Source organism: Eurosta solidaginis, chromosome 2, assembly GCF_040869045.1.
Source record: "Eurosta solidaginis isolate ZX-2024a chromosome 2, ASM4086904v1, whole genome shotgun sequence".
In the NCBI taxonomy this organism is placed as follows: Eukaryota; Metazoa; Arthropoda; class Insecta; order Diptera; family Tephritidae; genus Eurosta; species Eurosta solidaginis.
In genome coordinates, this window is record NC_090320.1 from 112,332,365 (window position 1) to 112,356,664 (window position 24,300).

General features: G+C 39.6%; 1 protein-coding gene and 1 long non-coding RNA gene across 3 annotated transcripts in view; both read right to left on the reverse strand.

The window, feature by feature from the left end:
- The window catches only part of LOC137240152 (prolyl endopeptidase), a 682,234-nt gene extending 681,763 nt beyond the window's left edge, over nt 1–471 (reverse strand). Inside the window, exon 1 of one of the 2 annotated variants that reach the window (XM_067766092.1) lies at nt 28–469. In XM_067766092.1, the coding sequence (XP_067622193.1) occupies nt 28–311 (284 nt within the window). In that variant the 5' untranslated portion in view covers nt 312–469. Of the gene's footprint in view, nt 1–27 lie in introns of both variants that reach the window. The other variant, XM_067766093.1, reaches the window with a different exon arrangement.
- A 14,124-nt stretch (nt 472–14,595) lies between these two features.
- Nucleotides 14,596–15,865, reverse strand: LOC137242314 (uncharacterized). The gene is made up of 4 exons (XR_010950182.1): nt 15,683–15,865; nt 15,375–15,622; nt 15,191–15,306; nt 14,596–14,834 (listed from the first exon to the last, which is right to left on the reverse strand). It is a non-coding gene; the product is annotated as an uncharacterized lncRNA (long non-coding RNA).
- Nucleotides 15,866–24,300: the final 8,435 nt, after the last annotated feature.

The following is a 24,300-nucleotide window of genomic DNA, read 5'->3' on the forward strand; positions in this document are numbered from 1 at the left end:
AAGTATTTCGTAGTTTACTTTTAATACTTATGATTTTGTAATCCGGAATTTGCGTAGAAATAATAGCACTCTCCATGTCTGGATGGACAGCTGTATTTGGGATAATTCCATATTTTCGTCAACTTGCTCTCAATATAAAGCCTAACCCCGCCTTCTTCAATAAAAGGTTTACTTATGTCATTTTGAGCTCTAATAAAAGCCTGGGTTTCTTCTGAGTTTGGATCCTCCATCCAACGATATTCGTCAACCACTGTAACACCATGGTAATCATCCATACATTTGCTATCTTTTCGAACCAAAGGATAATTCATGTTAGTGTTTAATATGATGGTGCTTTATTGGTATGTAAGGAATGGGACATTTCGGAGAGATGATACTTTGTGAATATAATCAAGTGACGGACATCACTTAGAGTCTCCTGCGATTTACAACCAGATTGACTGAATTTTGTGTGGGTTAGTGCAGTCGGGTGGGTTCGTGACACACGTATTTGTTGTCGGCTACACGTAGTTGAAAACCTAAAATTTTTGATTTTTTCATTTGACGCTTGCTTATGGTCGCGGGGTGTGATTGACGGAACAGCAGTGTTGTATTTAGTTTGGATCGACATTCAAAATGAACAAGTGCGCGGAAGAACAGCAATTCATATTAAAATTTATTAAAAATTATCAATGTTTACCATCTTTATGGAATGTTAAGCTTTTATTATTATTTAATAAAATTTATATTAATTTTTTTAATATTTATTAAAACTGCTGTAGTTGCAAGTAAAGAAAATTCATCATCCGATTACAACATATTCACGTCCGACCGCTACGGTTTCTCAATGCAAATTTTGATTGATGGCTTTACATTTGGTAGTCGTGGGGCAAGCGTCAAATACCCGACACGCACACATAGCGTACTTTTACATTAGTCAAGTCTTGCTTGCAAGTCTGCCTCGACATGGGCGAAGGGGGTGAGGAGAGAGGGGAAGAGTACACTTGATTGCGTACCGTTAACTCTTTTCAAGTTTTCTTGAATTGCTTTTGGCATTTTCGTTGCGTTTGACATTTCTTTTTATATGTTTTTAAAATTTCGGCTGCAAAACGAATCAGCTTTGATAAATAATAATAAATATGCAAAATTTTGGTAACTTTTACGTTCAAATTGTCATAAATTTCAATATTTTATCGTATATTGTGTTATTCAGGCAATGGCTTTTACGTGGACAAGGGAAAATATTGAAAAGTTTATATATTTGTACGAGGAGCATGATTGCCTTTATTCAGTGAGATCTGCAGACTATTTAGATCGCCAAAAAAAAGCACTAGCTCTACATGGAATTCTACAAAAAATGCAAGAAATTTATGGGCGCATAACAATTAACGATCTGAAGAAAAAAATGGAAGGGTTTACGAACGCAATATATGCAAGAATGCAGGTCGGTGGAAAATTCACAAAAAAGTGGAGCAGGCCTTGATGATATTTATCGTCCGAGGCTTTGGTGCTTTGATCAGCTGAAGTTTTTACAAAGTCATGTTCAGTTGCGAAAAAGTGTTAATAATGTAAATGTAAGTGAATTTGTTTATGTATAACTGAACCCAATCGGAAATGAAACGCATCAGTAAAGCCTTAGGAGCGATCCGAAGTAGCAATAAACCGGTTCGTCTCCATGCAAAAAGCATGAATTTATCATTATCGTATTATTACAAAGAAGCGCTTCCTTTAATGCGCTCGGTTGCATTGAAATTTCCGATTGCGAATCGAATAGGCAAGTACTACTGTTGGCGGGTGGAGAAATAACACGTATTTTAAGCTGTATTATCTTGTAAAATTCATTTAATTCAGGTGTAATTCTGTACAAAGGAAATGATTAACTTATATTGCAATTATATGATTGTAAATCTAATTATAAGCATGGTCGTGGTCGTGATCGTGATCGCTAAAATACTTGTGCTGCTTGGCCTCCTTGTTCAACGCCGCCAACGAAAAAAAAAGAAAAAACAAAGGATCCAATGCAATGCCTTAACGTCAGTTGAACTCGTGTAGGCGATTTACTTGACATACAGACACAAGGTTGCATTTTGAAGTAGAATAAATTTGTAACTTTAGGTACTCAAGGGTGTACTGGTTTGTTGCGCGCTAACATTCCCCCTTCCGTGAACTTCATGCTCTGGCGTGGGGTTCACCGATTTCAGATCGAGGCGCGCAAGTTTCACCACTGGGCGGGTGACCAAGCTGCTGGAGGTTTTGACCACTGCACTCCTGACTTGCCCGTCAGCGCTGCGTATGACATCTAGTACCCTTCCTCTTACCCATGTGTTCCGCTTTGTGTTCTCGTCTACGATTATGACGATGTCATCTGTAGTGATTGGTATTTCGGGGGTATCGAACCATTTTGCGCGTCTGGTTAGACCCGGTAAGTATTAACGGAGCCATCTTCTCCAAAATCGGTCCGCTAAGTCGCCGGCATTGCGAAAGCTTTCGTTCAGCTGTGTAGGAAGACCTACGTCGATGTCATCCTTTTCTCTTATGCCGCTGGAATTGCCGAGAAGGAAATGATTTGGCGTCAGAGCCTCGCTTTCGTGTGAGTCAAGCGGAATATATGTTAGTGGTCGCATATTGATGATGCTCTCAACGTCAGCTAGGGCAGCTCTCAGCACTTCTTCGCGCAAACCACCTTTTGGTAATATGTCCATCAAGACTGATTTCACCGAGCGAACCATGCGCTCCCATGCCCCACCCATATGTGGCGCTGCTGGTGGTATAAAGGACCATTCGATTTCAGGATATTTTTGTATAATAGCGTCAGACGATATTTTCTCGATCTCTTCCGCCAGTATTCGACTGGCGCCTCTAAAATTGGTCCCGTTGTCGGATAGAATTCGCCTGGGAACGCCTCTTCTGGCAATAAACAATTTCAGAATGAGTAGAAATGAGTCAGTCGAGAGTGATGGCGCAAGCTCAATGTGAACAGCTCGAATGGTCATACACGTAAATGTAACGCCCCACCGTTTCTCATGCCTTCTTCCTGCCATTACGTCAAAGGGTCCAAAATAGTCAACCCCTGTGTATGCGAAGGGGTGAGTAAATGCTGCAAGACGATCTACCGGAAGTCTGCCCATTTCTGGGGGATTTGGCGTGGCCCGTTGGTTGCGACATTGTTGACAGACCTTTGCAACCGCTCTCACTAATGCACGTAATCCCGGAATGCAGAATCGCTGCCTCATCTCATTTACCACTATCTCGTTGTGATGGTGATGGAATTTGCGGTGGTAGAAGTCTGCGATGAGATTTGAAACGCTGTGATTCCGCGGGAGAATTATCGGTTGTTTTAGATCTGATGGCACTCCCCTTGCTTCGTCGATTCGTCCCTTTCCGCGCAGCAGACCGTACCCGCCGGTTCTCAGTTGATTGAGTTCTTCGCTGTAACATTCGCGCTGGCACATACGAAATATCAGAAGCTCGGCACTTGTGCAAGTCGTATCGTACAGCAGCATCTGAGTTATAGGGTTTTTAATCGGAGCTCTTACAGTCAATCGAAGAAATCGGAGAACGCACATCTGTGCTGAACGTAGTTTCTCCCATTTGCTGAATCTTTTGGGATCTGGTGATGCACCCTCTTCAACCGAGATGTCAGCTGCTATGTGCTGTATCGTTTCCAGGGTGGATTGCGATTGTTGTATTTCGGATGTGTGCCAGGAAGTGTCCGGGAGTCTCAGAAACTCCGGTCCCGTAAACCATCTGTCAGCGCTGTTAACGTCGAGTTTGGGATTCCACTTAGTGGCGTCGTACGCGACGTTATGCTTTGATGGCACCCACCGCCATTCGTTGACTTGTGATTCTTCTAAGATTTCGCCGACGCGTACGGCCACAAATTGGTGGAAATTTCTGGTGTCAGACCTTATCCAGCATAACACGTCCTTCGAATCGGACCAGAAGATACGACGGCTAATATGTATAGAGATCTCTTGTTGTATAAATTTAGCGAGCCGAAGCCCAAGAATTGCAGCCATCAGCTCAAGCCTCGGAACAGACAGCGGCTTCAATGGGGCGACTCTGGTTTTTGATGCTACTAGGCTGCACTGAACTTCGCCGATTACGTTGGAACGCAGGAATGCTGCAGCCGCGTATGCTGATATACCGGCGTCTACAAAAACGTGCAGCTGGTTGTCGTCACTACGGCTCGCCAGGAGATGGCAGCGTGGAATTTGGATGTCGTTAATGTGTATCAGCTTACGCACCCATTGCCTCCACGCCGATCGTTCTTTGTTATGCACGGCCTCGTCCCAGGCCACCCCTGACCCCCAAACATCTTGCAGAACTGCCTTGGCCTCGATCACAAAAAAGCCTAGCAGACCCAAGGGATCGAATATCGTCATCACCACTCGGAGCATTTGCCTCTTCGTTGGTATGCTTGATTCATCAAAAACATCCGCCTTGAAATTATGTTTGAAGGTTAACTCGTCACTGTTCGGCAGCCACCACATGCCGAGAACCTTTTGGAATTCCGAGCTTGGCTCGTCAAAGCACTTGTTTATGGACTCTGATCCTCCCATGAGTGCCTGCACAACTCGCGCAGAATTTGACAGCCAACTCCGCATCTCGAACCCGCCTTCACCGTGGATGTGGTGGACAACATTAGCTAAGCGAATCATCTCATCTTCGTCGTCTACGCTATGCAGCCAATCGTCTACAAATGTATTTTGAACGATTGCTGCCACTGCTTGAGGAAGCTCTTTCTCGAAACGTTGCGCATTTTTGTCTTTTATATAGTTGGCTAAAGATGGGGAGCAAGACGCTCCAAACGTCATAACAGTCATAGTCAATACATCAGGCCGCCGGCTGGTATCGCCATCCCTCCAAAGAAACTGTTGCGCCACCTGGTCCTCTTTCCTTACATGTATTTGGTGGAACATTTCACGGATGTCTCCGCATATAGCCACCGGTCGTTCACGAAACCTCATTAAAACACCCACCATCGATCGTAAGAGGTCAGGGCCTGTAAGCAATACGTCGTTCAGGCTTGTGTTTTGCACCTTGGCCGCCGCATCCCATACGATTCGTCTCTTATTTTTGTTAACATTCATGACGGTGAACATTGGTATGAACCAGGACTTACCTCCTTTAGTGACTTCGTTGGCGGAAAGCTTTCGAGCGTACCCCTTGTCGATGTAGTGATTCATTTTCTCAATGACGAATTTTTTCAACTCGGCGCACTTTTCCATCTTTCTTTCAAGACATTGAAGTCGATGATAAGCCATTTGGAAGGAGTCGGGTAAATCAATTATGTCGTATCTCCATAAGAGGCCAGTCTCCCACTTCTTCTCGCATGGTTTATATTTGACTGTATTCTGCATTATGGTATATGCGCGTTCGTCTGCCTTTGACCTGAGCGGTTTGACGGTGGGACTGGTACCTATCGATTCTATGGAAAAATATGTTCTCATCAAGCTGTCCACTTGATTATCTCGCGTACAGGGGCATACGTGCAACAAGCTTTCCTCTACTGGATGATCGGAATTTTTATGGCCATATACCGACCAGCCTAACTTGCAACGCGCAGCTACTAGATCATCACCCTCGACTTCGTGTACCTCTATCGGAATGGAGAGCTTTGTGTTATCCAAACCTATCAACAAACGTGCTCTGCAATTAGTGTATGGTACAATAGGCAGTGGTCTCAAGTGATGGTGCTCTGCCAGCTCTTCGGCGTTTAGAGATTGTTGCGGTAGTTCTAGGTTAGTGATGGTGCGCACGTTACGCATACGGTATCGCGTTGAGTTTTCTCCTCTGCCAGATATTTCGCAGCCTACAAACTTCGAGTTAGCCTCTTGTTGAGTGATATCGCCTGTCCATCTCAAACAAAGTTCTTCGCCGGGACCGTCAAGCCCCAAGTGCTCGGCCAAGCTATTATCCATCAGTGTGCACGATGCCCCTTCGTCGATGAGGGCAAACGTCTCTAAAGTTGATTTCGGTCCATAAAGAGTCACCGGAATGTAGCGGAAGATTGTTCTCTTGAATTTGCGCTGATGGAATAGGACTGTGGGCCCGTCATTATTGTTCACCTTGCTGTTGTCAGCTCCAAATGATCGACTATGTAATAGTGGGTTGTGGGCCATTCTACAACCGTCAATTCCGCACTCTTTCTTGGATGCACAGCGCCGAAGCAAATGCGTTTCGAAGCAACGGATGCATAGTTTTTTGTCCTTCACCACCTGCCAACGTTCATTTCTGCTCTTTGCCTTGAAGTTTTGACACTCGGAGAGATTATGGTCGTTGCCACACAGATGACAGGGAGGTTTTGTTCTAGGATGCCCTTTGGAATTACTGTCGTGAATGAGGACTCTTTCTTTGTTGCCCCTTCGTCCCGCTTTTTCTTCCCCAGTCGTATAAGTGGGAGAGCTAAGTGGTGTCACTTGGCTGGCGCACGATGCTAGGTCGAAAAGCCAATCATCAAATGCTATAATGTCGACGCGAGCCGCGGTCATTCGACGGCGACCCCAATCTAGTTTCATATCCTCTGGAAGTTTGGCCAGCAACTCATTTATCAACATTGGATCATTAAGATAGTCGCTAAGACCCAACGCCTGCATCGTTGCCGTATAATTTTGAACGGCCAGAGCGAGATCGATTAGGGTGTGCAACCGATCAGTTTTTACTGTTGGCATTTGTCTCAACTTGCGCTGAAGTGTATCGTGGATTACATCGGGTCGCCCGAAAAGCATGCGCAATGTAGCAATGGCAAGGTGAACGGTGGAGGGCATCATTAGTTTCCCTCTCACAGATTCTAGAGCCGCCCCGCGTAATGACTTTTGAAGTCGAATTAGATTTTCCTGTTCAGTAAACCCACAGCGTTCAGTTGATTGCTCGTAGTTCGTGATGAAGAGCGGCCACTCCTCTGCTTTTCCAGAGAAGAGTGGCAGATCTTTACTAAGCACGTGTCGTGCTGCCGCTTGCGATGGTGTCAGGCTTACGTCCAGATTGTACCGAGGCTGCGTGTATAGACCACCCCACGTGCTGTCGCTGACGGGCGCTAAACCTCCATGTGGTTGCCCGGAACAGCCGTGCACTGGTGAGACGGGTTGGTATGGTGCGGAAGCGCCATATGTTCCTATATATGCAGTGCCCACGTTAGCCTGTGATGTATCGAATGGCAATTGCGATGCATGCTGGTGGTTACCCTTTTGAATGGATGTGAAAATGATACTATTCGGTCCGTGACGGCTCTGACCGTACACGCATCCAGATGGGTGAGCAAACGTTGAGTTTAGCTGAGGTTTACCAATATATGAGGGTACACCATTATAAAGATATTGGTTATGCATCATATGTGTGCTAGTATAACATGGCTGTTGACTTATGGGTACACCCAGGCCTCCGAGCCCGGCATTTAGCGGTGTGTATGGTGACATTTGGTAAGCACTATTCGTGGAATATATTCCGGGCACACTCCCTGGTATTGTGGTAGCAGGTGTTCCAATTGATAAATTACCCCCCGTAACATGTGATTGCGGATTACTGCTGCATGCATCAATAAGCGGAGGTGCATCACTAACAAGGGAAACTTCGGAATTTTGCAAGTCATTCATGGCGTGTTAGCAAATGGCGGATGCGTAGAAACAATATATTTTCCACAACGTGCTTTCGTTTGTCGTTTTCCACAAGTATTTTAGAATGTTGGCGGGTGGAGAAATAACACGTATTTTAAGCTGTATTACCTTGTAAAATTCATTTAATTCAGGTGTAATTCTGTGCAAAGGAAATGATTAACTTATATTGCAATTATATGATTGTAAATCTAATTATAAGCGTGGTCGTGGTCGTGATCGTGATCGCTAAAATACTTGTGCTGCTTGTCCTCCTTGTTCAACGCCGCCAACGAAAAAAAAAAAGAAAAAGCAAAGGATCCAATGCAATGCCTTAACGTCAGTTGAACTCGTGTAGGCGATTTACTTGACATACAGACACAAGGTTGCATTTTGAAGTAGAATAAATTTGTAACTTTAGGTACTCAAGGGTGTACTGGTTTGTTGCGCGCTAACAACTACTATGTTTGTCTGTGTCATAATATTTATTTCAGACCAAACATGCCTCGGATGCCCCCAGTCCCAGGATTTCTGAAAAGGGTGCAAAAAAAACGAAGCTGAGTGCAGATATTGCAACCGATATCAAAAAGGTGAAGGAAATATAGCTGACAGAAAAGAAAAGAAAAACAAATTTGAGTGGTTAGGGCGATAAGTGACTGAGCAGATGGAAGAAGTAGATGAGGAGTATCAGCCGCAAGCAGTGATGGAGGTGCAAGATGTCATCAACAAATATTGGCAAGAGACAATAATGAAAAAAATTCCTTAACATCAACGGATCCGGTTTATTTCGAAGAAGTTGCTATGAATGCAACTTCGTTGCCACCATCACCATCTCCAATCCCTTACCGAAATATTTTGGAGGAATCTATGGTAGGAATTTTCAGTGATGAAGAGTTTGAGAGTTTGTAAAGATAAACGAATTATCCGAGACTAATTCAAGCATGGAACTAAAAGTACAAATATAAAATAATAATACGTTTTTAGTAGAGGCGCATTATGTGGTATTTTGGAAAAACTTGTCTTAACGTTAAACGTTAAAACGCAAGTTTTATCAAAATACCCTATAGTACGGTGGTGGTTTCGCGTTAGTGATTTAAGTTTCCATATATTTATAAAAGTTTAACAATGATCTGAATTTTAAATTTGTTTTGTTCGTTTTTTTTAAATGACCCACTGTGTTAATGTGATCTAGTTTAACTCATATACGTTACCTTATATTCTGAACTGAGTTTTATTTATAAGCTTATGTCATATTGCGCCATATTTAAAAAAAATAAGCTATTGCTTTTTCTCAAAATTTGAAAAATGAATTACTATTTTTTGTAAATATGGTCCGCAATAGAACGACCTTCGATGGTCCACTTGCTCGACTGCAAGTTAAATTTGTAACTCCGAGTTAAGGCAATAGTCTAGTTGAGGGGTCGACTGCTAATACGTTACCAAAAATATCGAGAGATGTGTCAAAAGACGCGTATTAATCTCGAGAACAATAATCCGATGGCGGAAAAGAAAAATTGTATCTATGTCCGGAGATATTTGCAGTTGAAGTTGGCGATTTTCATGTGTTTGTTGTTGTGTTAGTACCCACACAAAAAATTGTGCATAACCGTGGCGGTAGCCACGGTTATACCGCACACCCGGACTTGGCACGGCATAGCCCAGGGTTATTTTTTATAAGCGCGGCCGAAGGCCGCCAACTCAGGTATTTTTTCGGTTTTTCGTTAATATCTTTTGAACGAGTTAATATTTTTATTTTCCGCCTTCGGATTATTAATACTGATGTCAAGGCGCGTCGTTTGACACCTCTCTAGATATTTTGGTAGCGTATTAGCAGTCGACCCCTCAACTAGACTATTACCCGAGTTAACTTTACATGAGGGGTTGAATAATATAATTTTTGTAAATTAACTTTGAGTTAAAAATAACTTTCTGTTGAGCATGTGGGGCGAAGAAAATTAATTTAAATATTTATTTTTGGAAAGTACGTATGTAAATAAAAGAAATTGAATATTAAACTCCAGGTAATCTCAATATATTTATGGTCTTTAGTTTAGTTACGCTATCAAGTTTCATAGTCGGGGAGCCACCATGCAAAAAATAAAAGAGTTTTCTACAGGCTGATATTTTCAGAATTGGTTGCATATTAGTAACCGAAACTTAGTGTATAGTCAGAATTTTTCCACAGCGGGGCACATAGCCGCGAGAGGTTCGCGATGTTTTTCGCGTCTCAAAACTGCTTTTCAAAAGCTAAAAATTTGTGCACGGGTGCTGACCCTCACAAAGAAAACGAATCAAGTAATCGGACGGCAAAATATTGAGAAACGTGGCATTAGCGTTGCTTGATATATTTCATCATTTCACTCCATTTACTGCAGCTCGCACTCTACAGCGCCACCAACTACCTACTCGGCAGCAACTCATCACTACGATCTCCGCAGTATGTCGAGGAGCAATGCCGAGTTGCAGTCCACATCCCCACACCCATCCTCAACCCCCTCCTCTTCCGACAATAGCACACAGTGAGGCTAGACCATCATCTGCTAGTTCCTCACACAATGTGCACGGTTTGTCAGCTCAGAGTTTATTCGCGCAAGGATTCGGTTTAATGCAGTCTTGACTTGGTCGATGCCATGCACGATGCTCTGGAACTTGCAACCGAAACAACCCTTCGAGTGTGTTCATTGCACCATGCTCTCAGGCAGCACAACCGGCAATAACAACAAAGCAAGTTAACCTGGGATTACAAACCCCAGGGCTGCAACAACGCATGGGCCTAACAACATCTAAGCGTACACACCCGTCTCTCACTCCAAGAGTGATCACGAATATCCCTTGGCAATTTAAAATAATGCAGTTTAACTGCAACGGCTTAACGAGAAAGATCAGCGAGATAACTTAATATATGGACAGCCGCAATCCAGGAAACTAAACTCAACGCAGGCTCTGTGCTTCAGACCTACGCTGGGTATAATTTACATAGGAAAGACCAGCCTAGAGGGAATGGAGGTGGCCTAGCATTCATCCTACATAACTCTGTGCAATATACACTGTTTGACCCGAACATCGACCCCAGGGACAAAATCTTACAATGTCAAGGTATAACAGTCCCGTCAGGCGATGCAAAACTCGATATTATAAATGTATACATACCCCCTGTCACATGCTGCCCGAGTGGTCACATGCTGCCCGAGGGAATTAGCCACCTAATGCGAGTTTGCAATCTCAGATTATGCTCTCCTAAATGGAGAGAGCGATTTACCGCACAGAGATGACGAACCCGATCCCGCAATCGATAATGATGGAATAAATGTCCCCCACTCGGTTATGACGAAGTCAGAATAGCAATAACCAGATTGAAAAACAACAACGCCGCGGCCGCTGATGGATTGCCTGCGGAGCTATTCAAATACGGCGGCGAGAAGGACGCATTCATCAGCTTCTTCGTAAAATATGGGCGGCGAGTACATGCCCGACGATTGGAATCTGAGTGTTCTTTGCTCAGTCCAAAAGAAGGGAGATACTGCAAACTGCACCAACTATCGCGAAATCAGCCTTCTTAATATCGCATATAAGGTCCTTTCAAGTGTATTGTGCGAAAGATTGAAGCCCACCGTGAACCGGCTGATTGGACCTTATCAGTGCGGCTTCAGACCTGGTAAATCTACCATCGACCAGATTTTTACAATGCGTCAAATCTTGGAAAATGCCGCGAAAAAAGAATCGACACACACCACCTATTCGTCGATTTTAAAGCTGCCTTCGACAACACGAAAAGGAGATACCTATATGCCTCTATATCTGAATTTGGTGTTCCCGCAAAACTTATACGGCTATGCAAAATGACGTCAAGCAACACCATCAGCTCATTCAGAATGGGGAAGGACCTCTCCGAGCCGTTCGAAACTAACCGAGGTTTCAGACAGGGTGACCCCATATCGTGCGATTTCTTTAATTTAATTCTGGAGAAAATAATACTAGCTACAGAACTTAACCGAACTGAAACAATGTTCTATAAAAGCGTGCTATTATTGGCATGTGCTGATGACATTGATATGAGTGGCCTAAACATGGGGTGGGATGGATGGGTTTGATGGTGAATGAGGACAAAACGAAGTACCTGCTGTCATGTAGCAAAGAGTATGCGCTTTGACAACCACGCTACTGTTGGCAGCCATAATTTCGAAATAGTAAACCCTTCGTTCATTTGGGAACCAGCATCAACACTAGCAACAACATCAGCTCTGAAATCCAGCGAAGAATCACCCTTACCACTAAATGATACTTCGGACTAGGTAGGCAATTGAAAAGTAAAGTCCTCTCTCGGCAAAACAAAATCGTATCGTACAAGTCACTTATCGCACCCGTCCTGCTATATGGGGCAGAAGCATGGACCATGAACACAGCAGATGAAGCTGCTCTGGGAGCGTTCGGGACAAAAATTCTCCGAAAGATTTATGGATCTCAAACTTTGGCGATGGTTAGTATCGAAGATTTAACGATGACTGTACGACCTATACGCAGACATCAACATAGTCCTGCGAATTAAAACGCAGCGGCTGCGCTGGATAGGCCATGTTATGCGAATGAAAGATGACACTCCGGCCAAGAAAGTCTTTCTATCGGAACACTCCTATGGAAGCAGAGGTAGAGGGCGGCCGCCACTCCGTTGGAAGGACCAGGTGGAAAACAATTTAAACTTCCTAGGTGTGACCAATTGGCGCCGGTTGGCAGAGAGAAGGAGCGACTGGCGCGGCTTGTTGGGCGCCCGCAACCGTTTAAACGCTTAAGCGCCAATTAAGTAAGTATGTAAGTATTTGCCAATATAAAATGTTAACGCTTCCGGTTAGGCAGGCGTTAGCACACTACTTTTTCGAAATTTGCGAACAGGTATTTGGACTCATTATAACAAGATTGTTTTTCTAAGGTTTTATCCTGATTTGTGTTCCCGAAACTCGTATTCTTATATTATTATGCACAAAGCGGGTGCGGTTGTTGTTGGTCCCTTGTTGATGGTCCCTTGCCGGATGCAGATCCGGTACATGCCGTTATCAAGCACCATTAAGGTACTACCTGACCATATCGGGAACGATATAGTATGACCACATGAAACCTTCTAGGCCATCCTGCCCTCCCACCCCTAGATCTACGAGGAACTTGGTGTCGCCATAGCCGCGGCTGTTAAAAAAACAGGATTCGCCACGGGTAGGTGACGTTGACAATTGGGTTTGATAAGCTTTAAATTACGCTAGAAACCCTTGAACCGGTTTGGTATTTCAGTCGGCTCTTATGACATTCAATCCCCTACGACAATCTAAGCCCCTAGACCCGCTGGCCATTAACCGAATCTTCTTTGTGAATTAATGACGCGTACAAAATTTCATCATTGTACCTTTAACGGTTCTTAAGATATAGCAACCGAAATCTGATGAAAAGATTCTTCAATGAACTGGGAACGTCACGCCCACAACTAAAAATTGTATAGATAGTCCCAAATCAATGCGATATTACCCACAAATGTCCCCGGGAGTATATCAGGAGTGTTCTCCAAAATACCGAGAAATTTCCCTGAAATGTCTTTGGGAGGACCCCAAGGGGGTCCCCGAAATGACCCCAAAAGGACGTCGGGAGGATCCCGATTGATTCCCCGAATTAGCCCCAATGTGACCTCCAAAATAATCCAGGGGGGTCCCAGAAGAACCCCGAGAGGTTCGCGAAATTATCCCCAAATTACCCCCGGGAGGACCCCGAAATACTCACCAAAATCATCTCAATATTACCCTTAGAAGCTTCAGAACTACATACGATATATGAGTATATTTTCAGAGCATCTCCAGGATTTATTCTTTCATTCTTAAATGGCTTAATAAAAATTGAGATTTTATTGTTATTTAATTTTTTTTTTAAATAATGAATAATAACTCAATCCTTTACTCAAAATCTGCAAAAATAAGAAAGGCCGGTTATCATCACTCAGAATATTTTGAATAACAATAGCATGTAATTCATTATTCGAGCAATGCTTGATGGATGGTTTAATTACATTGAAGTACATCTAGCCATAATCATATGGATCGGCTGCATGTTAAATTGCATGAAGATTACTTCACAAGGGGGATTGTGTGAGGCCACGAAATCAGTGAGCGGGGGTGGGATGTTATCATGCTGTGGACGCTGGATAAACTAAATAAGTAAATATATAAAACACTGGATGGTTTTGTCTAGGCATGCAATGATAAGCCAACACCTAAAGTGGGAGACCTAATTGGTAATTGAATTAGTTTTTACGTGACTAATGAATTTGTGATTTTCACAAAATATTAAATTTTCGAGTGAGGTATCAAGAGACGCGTATTCACGTCTAGATCAAGAATCCGAAAACGGAAGTTAACTTTTTCAAAAGATATTAACGAAAAACCAAAAAGACCCGCGGGTCCCTCCGAAACCGGGGGTGGGATCCATAGTATTTTTGCGCAGAATACCTTTCTGCGTTGGCGGCCTACGGCCGCGCTTATAAAAAATAACTCTGGGCTACGCCATGCCAAGTGCGGGTGTGTGGTATAACCGTGGCTACCGCCACGGTGATGCACAATTTTTTTTGTGGGTACAGACAACAACAACCACATTAAAATAGCCAACTTCAACTGCAAATATCTCCGGACAGATATACAATTTTTCTTTTCCACCTTCGGATTATTTTTCTCGAGATTATAACGCGTCTTTTGATACCTCATTCGAAAATGGTGGCCCAACTTTAGGGTGGGTACCGTAAACTGCACTACTACCAATATTATATCCAATTTAAGAGAACAAGAACAATTCAATAAATTCGATCGTATATTTTTCTTCATTAGAAGTTCTAAGTAAGAATGCATTTGGTGTCTGGCTTATTTGCTCTATAATAGCTACTTACATTCCGATAAATGTTATTTGGAATAAAAGGAAAACTGCAACTGGAAACAAATATATAAACGACATTTTCTTCAGTTAATCTTAAAGGAGTAATATATAAGAGTATGATAGAATTTCAACTTTTATCAACACAACTTGTTTATTTTTTTAATGAGAAAAATAATAATTGGCATCAACTAAGGCCAAGAGAATAATACTATAAGTTCCTTTATAATTATGGTAAAATGCACCGTCCTTCCGCGCCGACCGAAAGCTAACGTGCTTGCCGTCTAAAGCAACCAAACAATTAGGAAATTGCCATCTCATTGCGAATTCTTTTGATATAGATTCCCATTCCGAAGCATTCCTCGGCATCTTTAAATAAACAAAAATTATAAATTCTATTTACAGAAAATACCATAGCAATTCATATAAACTTTAAACTGTTTTAAGCTCGTAAACTTCTTTAACCTTTGTGAGGTTTGTATAGTTTAGTCGATACATATCAAAGTCGCTTAAGTTCATAGAGATAAAACAAATATCTTAAATTTGCGATAACTATATTTTGAAGGACTTAGGCAGATTTAATATGTATATGTATAAAGTAATTTAAAAAAATTTAAGTTATTTGTTTGCTGACTGTGGACTTAAGCGACTTGGATATGTATCGACTCAGTTATGATGCATTTATAAGTTTATACGAATAAATCGCTACCAGCCCATTTACGTACTCGTAGATGTACATCTTTCAATTTTTTAAATATTATTTCGCACACTTCGGGTATGAACTTACTAATCGAGGATGTTGACAGACGCGATTGGTAATTTAAGCTCACAAACGATTCACCTATAATAAACATTTAAGATATTTGATATACAAATAATGTAACACAATTACTGATGCACGAGATTTACCAGTGGCATGAAATCGCAGAATTATGGCCAACTTCTCCGCCGCAGAAATACTTTCAGTAAATAGTTAAATTGGCTTTTGTCCAACCTTAAATAGTTTTTGAATCCTTCAGGATCTGAAAGGAGGAGTTCCTTAGTTAAAAAGGCGAAGGAACTTTTCTGTCACTTCTCAGATCGCCAGTCTTTCACCCACATGCGTTTTCGTTTTTTTATCGGCAGCGCAACAGCTTTTTCACATAAATCAACTAATCCTGTTCATGAAAAATATTTAGTACATGTGATTGTGTATATTCTGGATTTCAACCACTTACCAAAAATAATTTCGTCGTCGCTATTGTAGCATTATGCGTCATGCCCACCTATGCAATACATTTACGGCATTACGCATCATGAACTTCTATGCTAAATACTTCTTAGTAACAATCATATTACAATATTATACAACATAAATTATTGAACTAACACAGCGGTTAGCTTACATCAATGGAATGCCGAATATGAAACACTTGTCCGTTCACAGCTAATAAATTCTGCTTATTATTTACATACAACCAATAATATGAATTAACCAAATATTCCCATTTCACATGAATATCGATCTGCTGACTTTCCATACAAATCTACATGCATGCATATTAATACAAATCTACATGCATGCATGTTAGTACAAATATACATATATGCATAATAATACAAATCTACATACATGCATATTAATACAAATCTACATGCATGCATGGTAGTACAAATATCCATATATGCATAATAATACAAATCTACATACATGCATATTAATACAAATCTACATGCATGCATGGTAATACAAATATACATATATGCATAATAATACAAATCTACATACATGTATGTTAATACAAATCTACATGCGTGCACGGTAGTACAAATATACATATATACATAATAATACAAATCTACATATATGCATATTAATACAAATCTACATGCATTCATGGTAATACAAATATACATATATGCATAGCAATACAAATCTACATATATGAATAATAATACAAATCTACATATATGCATAGCAATGCAAATCTACATATATACTCTGTAATACAAATGTATTTATTTTTAGTTGTTAGTATTAGGATATTATAAATGTGTAGGTTAAGTAATTAGCTATAAAAAGGGAAAGAATTTTTATAATAAAGGGAATATTGATCTGACAACCAAAGACAACGCATCTTTTTACTTTTTTACTTTTCACTATCTTCTTCGAGAGCTTGTTTGGTTAAATTCAATAGGCCCCATAAATTAATTTCTTTGCCAGCATCCATTTTGGTTCTTTAGAAAGTATGTAAATGTCAAAATCGAAGAACAAAGCCATAAACTTGCTTTCAAGAAAAATTTACAAGTGTAAACACGAATAGAGAACGCCGGCAGAATTGAATTCAATAATTGTATAATGTAAAAGCACGCACTCGATAGTTTTCATTCGATAGTTCCCAACACTACTTAAACCATTGCATTAAAATTTCAAATGATGGCACAGTGTTATATGCTGTTCATGCTCAATTTTTAAAAGCAGCATTTTGCATTTTCGAGCATAGAATTCGAAGACTGTTCATGCTGCGGCATTTTTTAAATGCATTTACCAAAGTTTGAAACTTATGGTATTGTAGCTCGAATCATATGGTTTTTGTTTACATTAAAAAATATCTAAAAATACGGCAAATTAAATTAATTTCATTAATTGTAAAAATATATTTTTCGTTTGTTGCGAATTATGTAAAAGTTGCAGAAATGAATTCTGCAATTAAAGAACTTTTAAAAAAACGTGCAAATATTTTTAAAGTGTTGATGTGGTACCAAAAGGCTCAAATATCTATTTGCGGGTACGCCCAGACTGAGGTTTTGGCAAATGAAAGATCCTGTGCCAGACAAGAGGTATAAAATAAAGAAGATTAGACTTAAAACTTTTAGAAATATACTTACTTTTTAGGGTAGAGGAAGCACTTTTTGGGAAGTGGAATGCCAGTGCCGGGATGATGATTTTTTTAAGCAAAATTTCCGAATGAGTAGAAGTGCCTTCAAAATGCTGTGTAGTGAATTGAGCAACCTACAGAGGAAGAAATCAAATTTCGGGAATACAATTTCTTTGGAAAAAAGAGTGGCGATTGCACTATATTCACTTGGCTCCTCATCGGAATATAGAAGTATAGCCAATTTGTTTGGAGTGGGAAGATCCACTGTTTGCGCAGTACTTCTGGAGTTTTGTAAGGAAGTATGGCAAGTGTTGCAACCTAAGTACTTGAACCACCTACCATTAAGTAGAGAAACTATTGAAGAGTGTTTTCATGGCTTCCAACAATTTGGATTCCCACAATGTTTGGGTGCCATTGGTAAGACCTCAAGGTTTGATGTTATACATATTATAAAACATGAGTGTATGCACATTTCAGATGGATGTCACATAGAAATTCACCCTAAGCAAGAAGAAGCCGTGGACTACATGAATTACAAAGGGTGGTATTCCACAGTTTTGTTAGCTCTTGTTGACGCAAGGTACACAGAACAGAGTTGTGTTTTCCTTAACATATCTAATCTAATCTAATATGTATTATAAATGGGAAAGTTTGGATGTTTGTGTGTCCCGACGTTTGTCTTTGCGTTTCAATCACGAAAGAACGGCTGGACGGATTTGAATGAAATTTGGCACACATATAGCCAACATAATCAACGTACCTACAAACATACGAATGAATTATAAAACGGACATAGACTACAGCGCACATTTGTACAGGCATTTGTTAGGGAGCAAGCGACAACAGTAGACACATTAGACGGATCGGATATTTATCATGTATGTGATTTTTTGTTTACAAAATTTTTTATATTGCACATTGTTTATATTGTGATGTTTTTATGTTGTTAATAGTGTCCTGAGGATGGTTACCGAGGTGTAACCGAAATATATTGACAAAAAAGACGAAACGTTTGTGTTTTAATTTGGACCTTGAGCCAGCAAAAAACAGATATTAGAATATAAAGGTCGCTGAATCATCAATTATTCTTATTACTATTATTATTATAACTATTATTACTATTTTTACTACTGCATTGAATTCGTTTACAACTCTGGTACATACCTATGCGCTTACTTTTGAAGCTTTTCTCAGCTAATTTATCCACATTATTAAGGACAAGGCCACAAATTATACGGTGCACTTGCTCATACAAATGCCACGAAGCCGGCGAGCCACCAGTGCTTCCCATAGCAGACTTAACATTTCTATTAAAAAAAAGAGAATAAACAAGTAAAAATATAAATTTAAGTAATTGTTTTTTAAACCAATACCTGTATTTCGATGTCAAATTTTCAATTTTAGTTTTTGCAGATGTGGAGTCTACATCATAGCCCTGTATTTGCATTTCTGCTTCCATCTCTTGATACACATGGCTGTTTTTTCTCTGTCCCCTTAAATCATCCAATTTGATTGCCCACAACATAATAAAATACTCCTCTGTATCTGCAGTCCACAGGCTTCTTGTTCGTTTCATGATTGGTAAACTCAGAGTTCGAGGCGTGTTAAATACAAACAGTTGAATATGAAAATTCAATACCGATCGCGTGAAATTTTGCCGAATTAATATGACAATTTCTTAAACGTCAAAGAATGTCAGAAAATGTGAGGAAACGTCAAAAACCTCAACCAGCACTGCCATTAGAATCATAATTATTTTCGAAAATAACAGGGTTGAATTTAGCATTTAGAATGCTAATGCTAGAAAAATTTTGCATTTAGTTGCTTTTTGGTGGATACATTTATATGGAAAATGCAAAAATAAATGTTGCATTTTAGCTAAATTCTAAAATGCGAGGAAAATGCAAAATGCTGGCTCAGCATGAATAGCCTATTAGAGCTCTGATACATACACATGTCATAATACAAATTTTGTGTTCACTTTGAATGCTTCTGTGTAGTAAGTCCGTAATTATGTTTATTCTGCTTAATTGTTAAATATGTTGACTAATAAATAAGTAAATAAATCGATGGACTAATGTCAAAATTGTACTGCGCCAGAAGTTGAACTGTCAAATGATTAACAAGCCAACCAAATATAAACGCACGCAAGTCATTTTCTGTCAAAAATGTCTCATGCACATACAACTTGTATGAGAGCCACCCAAATTGAATTTGCTGCGTAAAAACCTAACTCCATTTCCAACTTTTGTTCTGCGTGACATTTAGGTTTGACGTTTGCATACATGCTTTACATTGTCGCAACGCTTGCTTATTTGGGCTAGAGCAAAAACGCCGGTTGTTTGCGTGCGCTAAAAAAAACGCAGTGCGGTTTTATTAGGTTGGCTTGTAAAATAATACCGGCTGTCACCTATTATTATTGGTTCAGCAATGCCTAGTTCAGAGAGTTTTCTTAAGAGCCTCCTGCGATTTACAACCAGATTGACTGAATTTTTGTATGTGTGCGTGTCGGGTATTTGACACTTGCCCCGCGACTATCAAATGAAAAGCCATCAATCAAAATTTGCATTGAGAAACCGTAGCGTTCGGACGTGAATATGTCGTCATCGGATGGTGACTTTTATTTACTTGCAACTACAGCAGTTTTATTAAATAATAAAACAATTAATAAAAATTGTATTAAATAGTAATAAAAGCTTTAAATTCCATAAAGCTGGTAAGCATTAATAATTTTCAATAAATTTTAATATGAATTGCTGTTCTTCCGCGCACTTGTTCATTTTGAATGTCGACACAAACTAAATAAAACACCGCTGTTTTGTCAATCACACCCCGCGACTATCAAATAAGCAAGCGTCAAATGAAAATATCAAAAATTTCATCAACGTGTAGCCGACAACAAATACGTGTGTCACGAAGCCACCCGACTGCACTAACACACACAAAATCCAGTCAATCTGGTTGTAAATCGCAGGAGGCTCTAAGACCCTCTAAGACTTTTATTAGTCAACATATTTAACAATTAAGCAGAATAAACATAATTACGGACTTACTACACAGAAGCATACAAAGTGAACACAAAATTTATATTATGGCATGTGTATGTATCAGAGCTCTAATAGGCTATTCATGCTGAGCCAGCATTTTGCATTTTCCTCGCATTTTAGAATTTAGCTAAAATTCAACATTTATTTTTGCATTTTCCATATAAATGTATCTACCAAAAAGCAACTAAATGCAACATTTTTCTAGCATTGGCATTCTAAATGCTAAATTCAACCCTGTTATTTTCGAAAATAATTATGATTCGAATGGCAGTGCTGGTTGAGGTTTTTGACGTTTCCTCACATTTTCTGACATTCTTTGACGTTTAAGAAATTATCATATTAATTCTGCAAAATTTCACGCGATCGGTATTGAATTTTCATTTTCAACTGTTTGTATTTAAGACGCCTCGAACTCTGAGTTTACCAATCATGAAACGAACAAGAAGCCTGTGGACTGCAGATGCAGAGGAGGTTTTTATTATGTTGTGGGCAATCAAATTGGATGATTTAAGGGGACAGAGAAAAAACAGCCATGTGTATCAAGAGATGGCAGCAGAAATGCAAATGCAGGGCTACGATGTAGACTCCACATCTGCGAAAATTAAAATTGACAATTTGACATCGAAATACAGGTATTGGTTTAAAAAAAATTTACTTAAATTTATATCTTTACTTTTTTATTCTATTTTTTTTAATATAAATGGTAAGTCTGCTATGGGAAGCACTGGTGGCTCGCCGGCTTCGTGGCATTTGTATGAGCAAGTGCACCGTATAATTTGTGGCCTTGTCCTTAATAATGTGGATAAATTAGCTGAGGAAAGCTTCAAAAGTAAGTGCATAGGTATGTACCAGAGTTGTAAACGAATTCAATGCAGTAATAAAAATAGTAATAATAGTTATAATAATAATACTAATAAGAATAATAATAATATTATTAGTAATGCTGAAGAGAAAGCAAGGATTGCATTCCTTAACAACTCTGGTATATACTTATGAAGTTTATTTACATCAAGTAACTTAAAGTAACAGTTCAACTAATATCCAAATATTAATTTTCAGTTCGAAAGTCACCATCGGATACCCATGATTCGCCGCCGACAGCATCTTCACCCCAATTGTCGCGAACTTCATCGCCATTATCATCGCCATTACCATCGTCACTACTATCACCATTACCATCAGCTACTTCTTCCAGGTCGTCGGAACAGTCTGCAAAGAAAAAACAATTTGAGCGATTGGCCAATGTGTGTGATGATATGCAGAATAGCTTTTCGAAAAGCATGGAACAATTTCTAAGTCCACGGAAGAACTTGTTGAATTAGAAAGGGCGTAACTTATTGCAATGCAAAGCCTCCAAGAAGATACAAAGAGATTGACTGATGGAGTTTTAGATTTTTTAAATAGATCCTAGGTATTATATATCGATGCATGGTATCTCAGCATAACATTGAACAACGAATTTGCCCCGATTTTGTTCCAAACCAAAAATGCCTTATCCCAGAACTTATTTGAATTGAACTTTTTTCAAAAACGAATTTTGAGATGGAACGGTCTTTTGACAAATTCTAAAACGGTGTTTTTGAAAAAAGTTGAAAACAAAATTTTGAGATGAGCTAGTTCTTTCCTCAATAAATCTGCACGTATTCCAACTTTTGACTAATTTTTTCAAAAAATATGACTATAAACTATATTTTAAAAATGTTTGCGAAACTCGTGAAAATTCGCTAAATTTTCAGCAATATTTTCTTTTGTGAAAAATTTTGCAAATTTTTTTTAATTTTGCTTTGCAATTTTATTTCGAAGGAAACCATTGCCTCATTCCATTTCAAGACACCCGGTCCGCGCAGGATATGATTTTTGATTTCGATGAAATTTTAATATGTTGTTCTTTGGTCAAAATAATGAAACACGTGTTTTTTTGTACCTCAAAAAAATTTTTTTATAATTGAATTGGCATTGTCTATTCGGTTGTCAATGCCCTTTCCAATCCGACGAAACCTGTAATTGACAATATTACAATATTGACAATATTGTACAATTTTTTATTGGCTTCAACGGCCTCCTTACTGTAGTTTAGCTTAGTAGGACGATAACTTGTTTGGTATTAAAAACGGAAAGTTCTTTATTTGTTTAATTACCTTGCTTTGTAGTGTCCAAAAGCATTTTCTACAACTCTTCGGGATCTGGCATGCTGGTAATTGAATGCCTTTTGTGGCGATGTTTTTTCCAGGCTAAATGGATAAGGCTTCATTAGATATTTGGAAAACCGAAAGGCCGAATCTCCCAAAATAACTATTGGTACATCATAGTTTCCGAAATTAGTGGTAAGCGAGCTTAGATGGGGACAGCTCTCCAGCTCTCTTTTTAAGTTCGACCTTTCAAATATTTGAGAATCATTGCATCTTCCTGGGCTACCCACGTTTATTTACAAAAATCTATATCTTAAAAAGAAAATTGTTTACATACTTATATTTATGAGAATTCTAGCCTTTACCAGCGGCCCCGTCCGCAATGAGAAAATGAATCATATGGGCTATTCACGTTAGCCTGCTTATCAAGTTACCTGTTTAAAAATTTTTTTCTGTCTAATTCATTTTATTTTTGTAATTGAGTAAAAAAAATAACTAAATGAGCTGGTAATCTGATAGGATCGCCAAATTATGCCAAAATTATCAAGAAAAAGTCCCGAAATGACCCCGACGGGAACCCAGACGGATCCCGAAAACCATCCAGAAATGATCCCGGAGGGTCTCGTTATAATCCTGACGGTTGTTGAAAACGCCCCAAATTTCATCAAAATCCGTGTGACCGTTCTGGCGTGATTCAATCACAAAGAAGAAAAAATAGACTATTGGCTATATGTGTGCCAAATTTCATTCAAATCCGTCCAGCCGTTCTTGCGTGATTGAAACACAAAGACAAACGTCGGGACACACAAACATCCAAACTTTCCCATTTATAATACATATTAGATTAGATTAGATATGTTAAGGAAAACACAACTCTGTTCTGTGTACCTTGCGTCAACAAGAGCTAACAAAACTGTGGAATACCACCCTTTGTAATTCATGTAGTCCACGGCTTCTTCTTGCTTAGGGTGAATTTCTATGTGACATCCATCTGAAATGTGCATACACTCATGTTTTATAATCAGCCCAATTCTCAACATATATTTTTTGGGAGATTTTTCCCTTTTCCCATTCCCAAAATCACGAACACAAATTTCTTGGGAGTTTTTCCCCATTTCCCATTCCCGCTATCACAAACGAACTTCGAAAAAGGGGAAAAGTGTTTTGGGAGAAAATAGACATCACGAACGCAATAAAAATTTGAATTGATTTGTTCGTTTTGGGAGTTAATTCCCTAAAGATTTTGAGGGGAGAAAAACATTTGTTTATTAACAAATTAAAAATCCTTTACTTTTCTAGTAATATTTCTCAATAAGAGAGTTTTGAAACTTCACTCGAAAGAGCATCGAAAAGCAGCAAATTAACGAAAATTAAAAAATGTAAGATGTTTGTTTAATTTTTCAATTTACTTAAATAAAAAGCCTTTTTGTGTGTTCAAGGTCGAAGAAATCCATAAATAAACAGCAACTAAAAGTACTGGTTGCTTTAATGGAGGGTAGGCCGTACATAGCACGAAATTGCAACAAAGGCGACAAGGAAGAAATAGCTGTCTCGTGCAAGGGATGGTTGCATCGGACATGTTTTTCTGGGCTAGATTCCAAAACCTGACGTCCTCGTAACTTATATAAATCTTTTGTGGCTCCTTGCTGTGCCAGCACAGAACATATATGTTTACGACATCCGCCCAATGCAGCTCCTGCCTTGACGGTGCCACTTTCATAGATGTTATGGTTTCCGCTACGGCAACCCCCCGACGGGTTTCATTGTGCCTTGTTGTCAGGCAGAAAACCCAAATACACCG